The 13,168-nt window shown below is 44.1% G+C and overlaps 2 protein-coding genes across 6 annotated transcripts in view; one reads left to right on the top strand and one right to left on the bottom strand.

Annotated features, from left to right (window-relative positions):
- Nucleotides 1-424: 424 nt before the first annotated feature.
- Nucleotides 425-3,580, bottom strand: map10 (microtubule associated protein 10). Its single transcript, XM_062400493.1, has one exon. It carries the CDS (start codon nucleotides 3,560-3,562, stop codon nucleotides 968-970), a length of 2,595 nt encoding a protein of 864 aa, XP_062256477.1. The 5' UTR covers nucleotides 3,563-3,580; the 3' UTR covers nucleotides 425-967.
- Nucleotides 3,581-5,011: 1,431 nt separating this feature from the next.
- LOC133966245 (signal-induced proliferation-associated 1-like protein 2) overlaps nucleotides 5,012-13,168 on the top strand; it is a 78,512-nt gene continuing 70,355 nt past the window's right edge. For all 5 annotated transcript variants that reach the window (XM_062401078.1, XM_062401076.1, XM_062401077.1 and 2 more), the window contains exon 1: nucleotides 5,012-5,133. The gene's annotated coding sequence lies outside the window, so the exon portion shown is untranslated. The remainder of the gene's footprint in view (nucleotides 5,134-13,168) is intronic.

Here is a 13,168-nt window from a genome sequence, read left to right as displayed (position 1 = left end):
CGCCAGCACTTTTATTTTGAAATGCGTGACATGGTTGAGGTGATTTCTCGGTGATTTGTGTGATTTAACCATAGACTGTATAAAAAAAGATTTAACGAATAAATTCAACATTAGTAACAAAAAAGTGTTAGGGTTAAACACTGTGAAACTAGTGTTGTTATAATTCGTAAAAAGGTAAAACAAGTAGGATTACGGTGGTTGAAACGTTGTTTATTAATATTCACATTTCATTTAAAGTAAAATCCCTGTTTTTAAACACTTAACTAAAAGTGTGTGGATTACTACAAATGCATTCATGTAACAGCAGCACTTTTAAGTTTTAACTTGGTAACACGTAATGTATAAATGTTTGTATCATTTAAGATGTTGAGTAATATTGCATAGTATTTTGTATTTTAAGTATTTTCTTTTACTCTTAATCTTAAAAGTAACCAGTTATTATAACCACTAGATATTTGAAACCACACATTTTCACCCAGTGTAATCATTGTCATGGTTGAGTTTTTCCACTGCAACTCAACACTGTAAAAAGAAACTCTCAAAACGACTGTATCATGCAAAACACATCAAATACCATTTAAAACCAATGGAATACCTTTATGCTTTGACAATCAAATTATATTGGTGGAAACTGAATTGGCCAGTACCCTGAGTTCAGGAGCTGCTCTTATGAGTAGTCTGAGAGTTTCAATTCTTTATTAAATTAAAATATAAATCTTATCTATGAAAGATTTCTATAAGCTGTGTGCATAGTGAGAGTTTAATATGTTTCTAAAAGACTCATGTTCCAATGCTTTATACAGATGTCCAGTAGTCTCTTTAATCAATATGAAATTATCACATTATTTCCACATAAAGATTGCCTTTTTTTATTTAAACATTTACATATTAATAAGATAAGATCAGGACAATACCATCTGTTTCACTTCGTCAAGAGAAATACTGTGTTGGTTAAATTTGTGATGTTTTACATTGTGTAACCAGGGAGTTTGTTGGCCACCAGCTCAGAGACGTGTTGATATACTTTTCCAAAATCTAGAGATCCGAGCTCATCCTGCACTTCCTCTGCCTCCTGTGGTTCAAAGGATGATGTTGATTCTACGGAGAGTCCTCGGAGTGGACTGCTGTTCTTGGTCGACTTGCTCCTTTCACATCTTGATGATACGAAACTCTCCGCACGGGAGCTCCTTTCCGCTCTGCTGCTCTCCGTCATCTGCTTTCTGGAGCATACGGTTCGCAGGGAATCCGACTCGTCTCTGTCTCCATCTTCGGAGGAGAGGCTGAGGGCAGAGGCGTGGTTTCGAGGTCGAATGATGTGCGTGGCCTTCAGAGACCTCTGTGGCGAGCTGGGAGCTTTGAGGGGCACAGGGAGGACTGCCCTCCTCTGCACGGATTCAGAGCGCCAGTCAGGGTTGTGGAAGTCGAGGCGGACAGGAGACTTAGGGGTTTTGCCTCTAGAGGGCTCGGGGCTACTTACAGGGTCAGAAGAGTCGGCATCACTGGGTTCAAGACTGTCAAAGTCATCAGCGTAGTCTGCTTCTTCATTTCCTTTATCGGTGTAGTCTCCTTCCTTGTTTCCTTCCCTGCTGGAGTCTGAAAATGACGACTTGTTGCTGCTGTGCCTGCTACTTCTTGGGGATTTAATTTTCTCTATGTCTCGTTCGGACTGTGATCGATTTGACTCACTGTGACGCTCGCTCTGGTCTTTGCTTTGGGCCCTGTCACTGTCCATACTGGGGATGTGAATACACTTCAAGTCTCTCCTCTCAGAAAGAGAAGGTTCCTCTGACCCCCTCAGAGGGTCTCTATGTTCCTCATCCTGAACTTTCCAATGCTGTTTTTTCTGTTGATGTATGGTTGAGTCCACCGAGATGCTTTGCATCATCGTCTCGATGTTTTCATTGAAACTGGAGCTCTGATTTAATACTGATATCCTTTGACTGGACTTCAACGCTTTCGGCTTTCCTTTGCTCGTACTCGTCTGTTTTTGATTCTGCATTAATTCCACGCATTCCCGATGTTTTACTTTATGATGTGACACTTGCTTCAACCTCAGATTGAATGTTCGGGTGGTTCCATACACAAGCTTCTTTCTGGTAGGTTTACTGGAGCTTTTCCTCTCAATCAAAGCTTGTTCTGGATTGTCTTTCTTTTGTGCAGATGAAGGTCTAACTATTGGAGTAGAGCAGTTTCTGGGAGGATGCAAATGTTTAAGACAGGGACTTGTCCCCTGTCTGCTTTTCTCCAAGGTTTTTCGTGGTGTGTCTTTGTGCTCAGCTGACAGCTCTGTGGATCCAGGCCTGTAAATCCACGCCAGATTGGGATGGATGGACATGGGTTGTTGTGGGCTCTGGTTATTTAACTGTGACAGCTCAACTAGAAGAGCGTTAAGCAGAGGCAACTGTTGCAAAGTCTCCCCAAGGGCATTAGGACTGACGATGCTTGTTTCTTTGTTTCTTAATGCTTTTCCCTTAGATCTCACTCTCTGGTCCAACATCACAGAACTCGGAGCTTCAAACTTATTGTCAGATGTCTCAGAGCATGAATCCTCAAATGTAAAAGCATTTGAGTCTAGAGGGAGATGTTTGTAAACCCATCCTTCATTTTTGCTTTGTGCAGAACTACTGTAGTAAAGATGTGGGGGGCAGAAAAGGCTTAAATCCTTCTCATAACAGTTTCCAGTTTCTTGGAGTGTTTGAGGAATTTGGGATCTTGGTTTGTCTTCAGTGGCAACACACACAACAACATCCTGCATGTCCTTACAATTATTTGCACTCGCTGGTGCCGTGTTTGGGATGTTTCCGTCAGACTTGTCCAGTGTGGGTGAATGGGCAAGACGCTGCGATTCTGTAGATATGTTTTCCTCCTCAATGCCTCCTCGTGCACGCTGTCCTCCGTGCATGCTCCTGCTTTTAAGCCCCCTCCAGTCTGCAACATGTGGCAGTAAACTAGTCCCCAGACTTAACAATTTATAACTCAGGGAAATCGACCCAGTTTGCTCCCCTGTGAGGCTGCACACACCAAAGAGCCCCCTTTCTCCGTGTGAGGAGGGAGCAGACACTCCGTGCTGGGCAACATCCTGCATGACTCTGTCCATCACTTTATCCAGTGATATCAGGGAGGAGCCCACTAGCCTCGGAATCTCCTCTTTCACGTCCAGCACCATGGCATACAGAGGGGTGTGAGACAGATGGCTGTGCAGCGAGTTCAGATTCATCAGAAAGAAACAGGACTTCCCTCTGTTGAATGGGTGATCTCCATGGTGATGCCCCCTCTCATCTTCCGCGTGTTCACCCGGATGCTCATCGTCGCAATGGTGATGCTGGGGTTGATAAACGAGCAGCGTCGGAAAGTCCAGCAGCCTCACCCCGAGAGCCAGCTCGTCCGAAACCTGAGCGTCTTTATCGACTCGGATGTTTTCCACCCACAGTTCAAACGAAAAGAGAGTCTGGACAGTGTCATTCATGTGTCCTCCTGACATCCTGGAGCATGGGGAAGCTAACTCAAAGCTAACTGAACCCCTCGAGCTAATCCGAGACGTTAAACTTCGCGTCGGCTCCATGGAAACAAACAAACGTCGCCACTTTAATACGTCACACTACGCCCGCAGACACCTGGGAAATGCAGTTTTGGGTGTTTGGGTCTGGTTTTCATACAAGCCATTGCTGCTTTCTACCACACCCCCCTGGTATTTTGTATAATTTAAATCATGTATTTTGTATTTATGTACTGTGAAATAAACTGAACCAAATAAACTAACTAAAACCTACTTTTGTGCTTTTAAAATGGAAACAGATTCCTGTCTTAAAACACATCTAACTCCTGCACTAGTAAGAGGTGAAAACCTCAGTGGTGCTTTTATATTTTAATATTGTATATTTTTAATATATATTATGATCTTGTTCTTTACTTAATCATATCTCTCTCTACATTTACAGTATATGTACCACTATCGTGTAAAGAACCCATGACATTTTCTATCTGTTTATTTCTCCCTGTTATGTTACTTCATGCATTCTTTATGTAGTTTTCTTTCCATTTGGACTTAGTAGTAAAATAAATAAAGTATTGCTCATATTTATATCCAGATACCAGTCTATCTATCTATCAAAATAAATATCTAAGTTAAGTTAATGAATGTAAAGTAAAGCCTGTTCATATTTGCATACAGTTCAAACTATCTCAAGGCACATTCAGACTCAACTCAGAGTTAGAGATATATAAATGGAAGAATGTATGAATGTAGACGATAGATAGATAGATAGATAGATAGATAGATAGATAGATAGATAGATAGATAGACAGATAGATAGATAGATAGATAGATAGATAGATAGATAGACAGACAGACAGACAGACAGATAGATAGATAGATAGATAGATAGATAGATAGATAGATAGATAGATAGATAGATAGATAAATAGATAGATAGATAGATAGATAGATAGATAGATAGATAGATAGATAGATAGATAGATAAATAGATAGATAGATAGATAGATAGATAGATAGATAGATAGATAGATAGATAGATAGATTGATTGATTGATTGATTGATTGACTGATTTTCTGTTTTTCAACATGAGGCATATATGAATTTGACATACATCACTATAATTACGATTATTATTATTATGATTATTAATTACAGCACGTGAGTTTGAATGCAGAGTAGAATTCAGACCGCTAGAGAGAAACACTTCTGCGGTGGACCGGGTGGAGGCGCTGTGGGGCTGACTGGGCCTCTACAGACTGAAGTAGGTCTGTGGTGAATGGTGAGGGTGAAGCACTGGACGGTGGTCACGGGCTCATCATAGACCTTTAACCTTCAGTGGACAGCGGTCTGTTGATCTTCCAGCATCAACACTCACATGGGCCGGAGAATTATCTCAGGAGCCACAGACACCGCGGGGAGTGGGCGGGGCCTCGTGGCCGTACGTGCTGTCGTCATCGCGTCGGCAGCGGATAGGTGCTCTGCCCGCTCCGTGGGCCACTTCAGTCTGGAGGCTGAGCGAGGAGCAGCGGGATGAGACACAGACCAGCGGCTGTACCGGACACACGCACCGCTGCCGACTCCCCCACCGCACGGATAACTTACCGCCGGATCCCCGGACACCCCCCAGCACGGCACGGTAAGCCCCCCGTCCGCCTTCTCCGCGTCCTCCGGGCCCCAGCACAAAGTGAAAAGTAGGGCTGCAGCTGTAAAGTGAGGAGCGACACGCACAGTGAGAGTGAGAGACGCGGCTGGTAAACAGTGAGCGCGGCGGGTGAAGTTACTCCACGGACACACGAGAGGATGGGATATGAAGGAGGTGGAGGATATCTAGTGTTTCAGCCTCTATCTATAGCCGGTATATGCGTCCTGTCACAAAGTGAGAGCTGTGCTGCTGCTCGCCTGCTCACGAGGGAGCGCGGAGACCGAAGTCAGTGCAAAAAAACATCCAATTACACCTCGGCGTTCCCGAAACTAGGATTTGCTACAGCACACCTATTTAGTTTTTGCTAGTGTATAATGTTTTAATGTCAGTGAAGCTGCATGGTGACGTCATATTTACAGTGATAGTGGTGATGTGAGTGAGTGTGTGTATTTTTTTGGGGGGGGGGGGGGGGGGTCTGTTAGTGGTCTGGATTTGCACTGTTAATATATTTTGAATGAATTTAACAGTGCAGACGTCAGGGGGCGCTAAAGGCACCATTGTCCAGCTGGTCATGGGGTGGTAAAGCCTTCTCATGCCCACTGTAGGTGAGCTAGTCTTACGGAAGCATATTTAATTGCACTGCCAAGCCTCAGTGTGTGTGTGTGTGGGACGTTTTATTACTTATTCCCCCCCCCCCCCAAAAAAAAAGCAACGGTCAGAGCAAATCACACGCTCCACTGTGCATTGTGTGTTTATTCGGGTGAACTTTATATTTCTCGGAGCAGTGGGAGTTTTTCACAGTGTCCAGCCAAACGACTTGAGTTCCCCTGACATCTCAGTTGTTTGGATCTCTCCATAACTGATATCCATCCGTGTGTGTTTGCACGGCATGTACAGTTTTGCTCTTGCATGCGACATACATCGCAGCGCATACTCCTCTGAAAGAGTAAACAAGTGAAGTGTTTGTCCTTGCTGTCTTCCTGCAGGAAGTTTGTCCTCAACAATAACTAAAAACACCAATAAAGGGAAACAAGTAGGCCCCAGTCCTCTGGTGGTGGCTGCAGCTGCAGACACAACAACTCCATGTAGTCTGTAAATGTAAAGTTTCCATTGCTTAACTTCCAGTGCCCTGGATTTTTGTCCTTTTGGCTTCACAGATCCCGTCTGAACCGATCAAGCATAAACAGTTCCCTGCTCCTGGAGCGTTAAAATCAATAAGACACCATTATTTTTCCCAAGCGTTTTATGTCTGGGAAAGATTAGTTGTTTTTTCTTCTGTGGTGCTGAGTAGATTGGAGTGTTTTGTGATGGCTCCAATATGTTCATGGCCCCGACATATTTTCCTTTAATGCCAAAAATGTTTGGCTTCCCTCCAGCTGTCATAGGACTACAAATCAAGGAGGCGATTTCTCAACTGACCACTCTCCTGACTGGGAATAAAGACATCTGTAGTGATGTGTGAAGAATCTGCTGTTATTGTGCACAAGAGCGAAAAACAACCCAATTAATCTGCTCATTTTCTCTGTCATCCTGCAAATGATTATATTAGCAAACCAATTTTTCAACTGGATTGATGGTTTTCCTCATTATCTTTTGCACACAATGCTTAACCTGTATTGTCGTTTATTTTAGAGGGTTTCACGTGATTCCTTGCTTGTTAAATTTCTTGTTTGCAAACTCTGTGTTTTAGGAGGGCAGGCAGTTTCCAGACGGATGAAAGTTAGATTAAAGACAAGATCTACCCTAATGTGGATATAAATGAGGCTGCCGAGGTACCCCATCTCCCCCGCTGCCAGCAGTGCACTCCAAGAGAGGGACCTATTCAGCCGCCGTAATAATGACAATGCCAGGGAAAATCTTTCATTCTTACTATGAATGGAGATCTGTTGCATGCTGCCATCAATAGCGTGCACACCGGGCCCCCGAAGAAGAAATGTGTTCTCGTCTATTTCTAAAAAGCACCTTCTGCATGAATAACCAGACAATGGGTAATTGAGCCGGATAGATATGTCTTTCAAAATAAAGTTATGTGCACAATGTGTGCTCAGCTGAACAATGAGGCACCTGTCAGGTCTGGCAGAGAGACGACTTCCTGTGACATGCCCACAGGCCATATCCAGTTGTTACCATTGCAGAGCTGTTAAGGATGTCTCCTGGCCTTGTGGGCTCGGAGACGCCCCACTCCAGTTACAGCCGTTGTGTCGCGTTTGTGACACAGAAATTGCCTGTCAAGATATTACCATAACACACAGCTGTTTGGGGGCTTTGTTTAGGTTGGGGAGATTACCTAGCAGTGGTGGATCATTACAGTCTTCCTGTGCACCGACCAGCCAGTCCACCAGACACGCTCTGGAGAACAGCGAAAGGGAAAAAAACGCTGTTAAAAGCGATTTGTTAGAAGTAATGCATTTCTCCTTACTGTACCATGGAAGCACGCCAAAGCACCATTTTCCAGCTGATTCAACACCCCATGCATGTGATGAGGATCAGGGAACCTGGTCTGGACTGGCTGGCTGACTGGCTGGCTGGCCAGGAGTCACAATAGGCCTCTCCATCCAAATCCTGTTGCTTCAAAACCAACCAGCCAGCAGACAGGGGATCACATGCTGCCCGCTCCTGTTGTGAGAGCCAGACTCTCTCTACGTCTTTTTTGTCAGCCCTTGTTTTGATTGCAGTCTGGATTTGTGGAGGGATTTAAGCCCACTCATCGCTGTCAGGGAAAGTACAGATGCCGTCATTGGGTCAATGTGTTGTTTTTGTACCAGTCAAGTCCCAGTTTCAACAGGTTTCCATTAGTGGAGATGTGTGTGATTTACTGAGAACTGGGCATAGAACGATGTTTCTCTTTTGATTAGTAGCATCAGATTGATGAATAATATGCACAATGGCATTAAAGCTCCCGAACTATCTCGCTACGTCAGTTCCAACAATGCCTCTCATTAGTCTGGAATTTAAAAAAGAAGCTGTAAACCCTTCATATGATTTTCCGAGGAATGTTGAATCATGGTTTCCAAAGGATCTGGCCACTCTCACTACTTCAGGGGTCACCGTGTTGGGCCCTCCTTCGGTCGTTCATCATGTCTGTCTGAAGCTCACATTGCACCGCTTCTTGTGTGTAATCAGTGTAATGCCTTCGAAACGGCGTGTTTAACTGCTCCGGCACAGGCGTATGCTAGCGTGCATCACTGGGTCAGTGTGCATCTCTGTGAACCACAGGAAGAGGCCTGCAGCCCTTCACAGCTCCGTGTTTCTCTTTGTGTGATGCGCACAAATGAGATGTTATGGTTTGTGGTGTGTTTCTTAAGGACGTGAGGGAATTGGCATCGTCATTTGCTACTTTGCTTGTTTGTTTGTGTCTGGTAGATGCGTCATTGGTTAATATGACCTTTTTCACGTAGATAAGTAGACTAGATTAGATACAGATGGGGGAATATTTTTGGTCATTATAACATAAATAGCATAAAAACATAACATTTTCAGGATTATCCTTTTTAGAAGATGCTGTTACTGGATGCAGTTATCTCACCAAAATCAGCCACATTAACCAATCCCTTGTGCCTCGTACGTCTCTTAACAGTCCTTCTCTTTCATTTCCCACCCTCATACCACTCATCTGGCTGCCTGCTGTCGAACTGGCCACATTTGAGTGAAAAGCCGGGGCCGTGGCTGGAGGGGAAGCTGCGGGACTGAGCCGATGGTATAATGACAGAAGTAAAATGCCAATTGTGCCATTACAGGTGACGACACTGTCAACCTCTGCCGAAACCCAGCCGGGCCTCAGAAGGGAGGAGGTGAGGCGTGGGGGCAGAGGGGTTAACGGTTTGAGTCCTCTGATGACAGACTCTGCCGTCACCGCCTCTTCGTGCATTGCTTGACTTCTAATGGGAAAAGATTAGGCGTCTGATAACTTCAGCCAGAGCAATGGATGATAAATGCTTTCCACGTAGTCCACTTTAAAGCGGGTTTGAAGTGCCTCTTTGCACCGCAGATGACATATTGTAATACTTCCATGCATTAGATTGTACTCTTGTGTCACTGGTTGGGAAAGCATCATCATAGGACCAGTTTAGATCAGCTCAGACATAACAGTGTGTAGATGACCTTTTAAAACCTGACGTGATTTTCTGGACTGGAAGCTCCATCCTACACACATGACTGACAGATGGAGCTACATATGATCCTTTCTGTACGGCGGCAGCTCACAGATGTAGCCCTGAAAGACAACACAGATGTAGATATAAGATATGTTTCCATCTGAGAGAAAACCATGAATCCTCTTGATCTGATCTGCAGACGTGATCGTTAAATGTTGGTCATCTGAGTTTGTTATCAGCATAGCATAAATCAAAAAAGAGGGGAAACCGAACGCACAACCTATATTATGAAGGCCTTTCTAATCCTTTCACAACAAATCCAGTGCACTGTGCAGCACAAATACCCAGTGTCAGAGCCGTGAGAAAGGGAGATTCACTATTTGTTTCACCAAGCCAATAATTTAATGTCACTCCGAAAAACATCATTTTCATGCATTATGGATTGCCACTAGTGGAGCATGTAGGAAAATGTGTCTTGCCAAGATGAATTATGTCTGCACCTCCTATTCCCTATAGGACTCATTAGTGTCCATATCAGGAATGTTGGGGAGAAGGCCATTGAAAGTTGCTGACTCTTCCTGCATGTTTTGTCTACATGTCTGTCAGCGGGTTACAATGGAGAGAATGAGCGCTGGCCAGTCATTAACCCGACCAGGACCAGGCTTGACCCGTGGGGTTAACTCTGTCTGCGTTCCCCTCGGCAGGCCCAGACAATCAGGACTTCTGACCTCTGTGGTGTAAGCCAACCTCTGACTGGAGATAAGAAGGATTTGGTTTAGTGCTGGCGTGCATACCTCCTCCCTACTGTAGCGAAAAAGAAAGGGCCCGTCTGAATAGGCGGACTGGACTAGACAGGGTGTGAGCAATACTGCCAGAGTCCATATTGCATTCCATCATGGCCTCTGCCGACTCTGTGTCTGTTGATTCATTCATGGAATTCCATTTAACTATATACGGCCAGCAAGTGGCATTAAATGTAGGATAGTAGGCCTGTTTACAAGTTCAGAATAATATGGATATAAACCCATAAATGCACAGTAAATATTCCCATTTAACCAATCATCTGCTATTCAAATTTCACAATTTGTTGATTAGTTATCTTGTATTATTCAAAGGATTATTTTTTTCCTAACACCTACACATGTAATAATAACCGTATCAGAGTCCTCTTAGGTGCGGTACATTGGACCTGTGGCCTTAAAATCTAGACCAATACAGCGTGAGACGCCTCCTGCAAGCATCTGTGCCCTTGACTGCCAAATCGACCTAGGCTAAAGCAAGGGGCAAATAGCCATCGGATGGGTTGTTTTAAAGCGTTAAAAGTGTGCTGACTGGTTTCTGATAGAGGTTGATTGTAATTAACAAGTCAAATGGAGCAGAGCTGTGACAGATGTGCCATAAAGTGCTCAGCTTTAGTGTGTCTCTCTCTGTGTGTGTGTGTGTGCGTGTGTGTGTTTGAGTCATTGAGGCATTGCTGCTGGAGCCAGTATCCTTCACTTAACCTCACCAGTGCACTGCAGTGCTTCCACACTGTTGTTGAGCAGGAGGCTCTGTGGAAAAGTCAATTTAACCCCCATGAGCAGCAGGGTTGCATCTGTAGATTTTACACTGGGAAATGTAAGGCAGGTTTTGTAAGCATTATGTGTTGTTACAGTTCTCAAGGTGTGAAGAATAGAAGTGGAAGGGAGGTAAGTTTATTGTGTTATTTAGTGGCAGCCTGGTATTGTTGTCGTGTTGTCATGTACGGCTTTGTGAGCGTTCAGTTGGGAACATACACGTTTGTCCTGGTATCAGCCTTTTTGACAGGAAGGAAATTTCCCCTAAACAGGCCTTTTATCAATTGTGAGAACTGGCTGTTTTGTTGTTGCTTCCTTTCATGTTTGCCAGCTCGCTGACACGTGACAAATTAGAAAGTCCTGTCATGGTCTGTGGTCTGTCATTGTGTTTCTTTTTTAAATCACTGACGAAACGTATTTGGAGGAGGATGTTACTGTTGTTTGTGTTTCCACTGGCCCATAATTCAGATGATAATGGGGTGAGGTTACTGGATATTTGTGGTTTATCCGCAGGAATCCATGAATTACAGCAAAACGTTGGCCATTTGCAGTTTAATGTTCAGTGTGATGCATTGTATTGTTCTAATTTTAGTTTGACAGCTATTGCAGTCAAAGTCTTTTTGTCTCATTGGCTGAAAGACATCTAATGTATATATACATTCTTCCTGTGGTCTTTTTTTCTTGCTGGGGCGACAACAGGCTATGGGCAAGTGGGCACTGGTGAAATCTGATTGGCCCCTGTCCTGTCAGTAGTCTTAAGATACTGACAATAAATATGGTCATTTTTATTTAACTGTTTTAGCCCACAATGTGCTCCGACAAGTAAAAATTTTTTAAATATATTCAATGATATGAAGCTTTGCTAACAGCTACAGAGCTAACAGTAAAAAAGGATTACTTCAATGTGCACCATACTGAATCAGAAATTGTTCATGGATGTTGGACATATAATTAGACTGTCTGTGTAAATTGTTGCTCATTTATGGCCCCTGATGTAGAAAAATAGATCAGTAACTGTTCTGTAGCTCTCAAAATAATGTCTATCCCGCTGTCAGTATCCTTGAAACAGAAATATTTTTTACTCATGTAGTTCATTTAATTCTGTGCTTTTGAATTATGCACACCATTAAACCAGGGCATCACCATGTAGCCTTTGTATCCACTTACTGAAGCACAAAAATGCCTGCATGCGACGATGCCTTTGGCCTATTCTTGTAACTTGCTGTTTGCAAAGACATGGCAGTCCGTGGCTATTTTGAACGAGCCGGAGATACTGGAGTTACTGGTGTGTGTGGGAATCACTTTTGCGCAGAGTGGCGGGGAAGGCTAAAGCGGACAGGAGCTGAACTGTGCCGGCCTCGCACTCAGCCTGGCCTTTTCTAGTACACGGGGCTGCAGCAGGCAGCAGCAGTAGGATGCGTTTGAGGAGCACCGGTTCAGCCAGGCAGAGCTAATTCCACGCTAGAGTAGTATATTCCATCTCACTTGTTTTTCCTTTTTATCCTCCCTCTTTGCGACATCATTTTGAACGGCCTTCATTTTAATGCGATTTGTAAAGGCTGTTGACGGAGGATAATGATCTGGAGTGACAGTGGCCTGATTTTTTCTTTCTTTTTTCCTGCTTCTGTAATCACACTGTCTGTCAATATGTGTGTGTGTGTGTGTGGGGGGGGGGGGGGGGGGGGGGGGGTTTAAAGCTCCCCTCCTCCTCCTCTCTACTGCTGTGGACGTTGCAGTTTAGCCACAGGGGGTGGGACGCTGTGGGATCCAGAGCCTGAGGGGCAACACATTTGACACTGAATGCTCTCCTTTATATGGGTTTATTTCCTTAAAAAGAAGAGGGAGCAAACGGAAAGGGGATTGCATAACATATTCAAGCAAACACTGTCCCAGACACTATGTGGGGATATTAACAAGAGGCCTCTGTTTGAGTAATTCTTACAATGCCTAACAGTTGCCCTTTGTGTTCATTCAGTGCTTATACCTTCCCCGGGCTATGTTTACTGGAAGCCCGTGGAACCTCTCTGAAATGTAAACAGGACTGTAGGGCCACATACAGTTCAGCGCTGAGCTGCATCGACACTGGCCAAAACACGATGAAAACACACAACTGCTGCAAACACGGCCAGGTGCTGTATATCTGACCACAGGAGCAGCTGTATAATTATACTGTTCTCAACTGTCTCGAGATAATCTGTGTTTACACAAACACCAAAGGTCAGAGGTCAGAACTAAGCTTGTGTTGATTGACCAACTACCTAATAAGATTATTTTAATATACTTACAAACGGCTGAAAGTTTGTTTCCCCCCAGTGATATGTTCCTGGCCAAGTCCTTTGGCGTTCATGTAAAACTCCCCAACAGCAGAGTGTGCGCATG

This window comes from Platichthys flesus, chromosome 12 (genome assembly GCF_949316205.1).
Source record: "Platichthys flesus chromosome 12, fPlaFle2.1, whole genome shotgun sequence".
NCBI lineage: Eukaryota > Metazoa > Chordata > Actinopteri > Pleuronectiformes > Pleuronectidae > Platichthys > Platichthys flesus.
The sequence above is the reverse complement of the archived record's forward strand: the minus strand, read 5'-3'. Positions and strand labels throughout refer to the sequence as shown.

Bases quoted from the DNA above. Each gene is read 5' to 3' on its own strand.
- map10 (XM_062400493.1), bottom strand. From the start codon at position 3,562: ATGGAGCCGACGCGAAGTTTAACGTCTCGGATTAGCTCGAGGGGTTCA.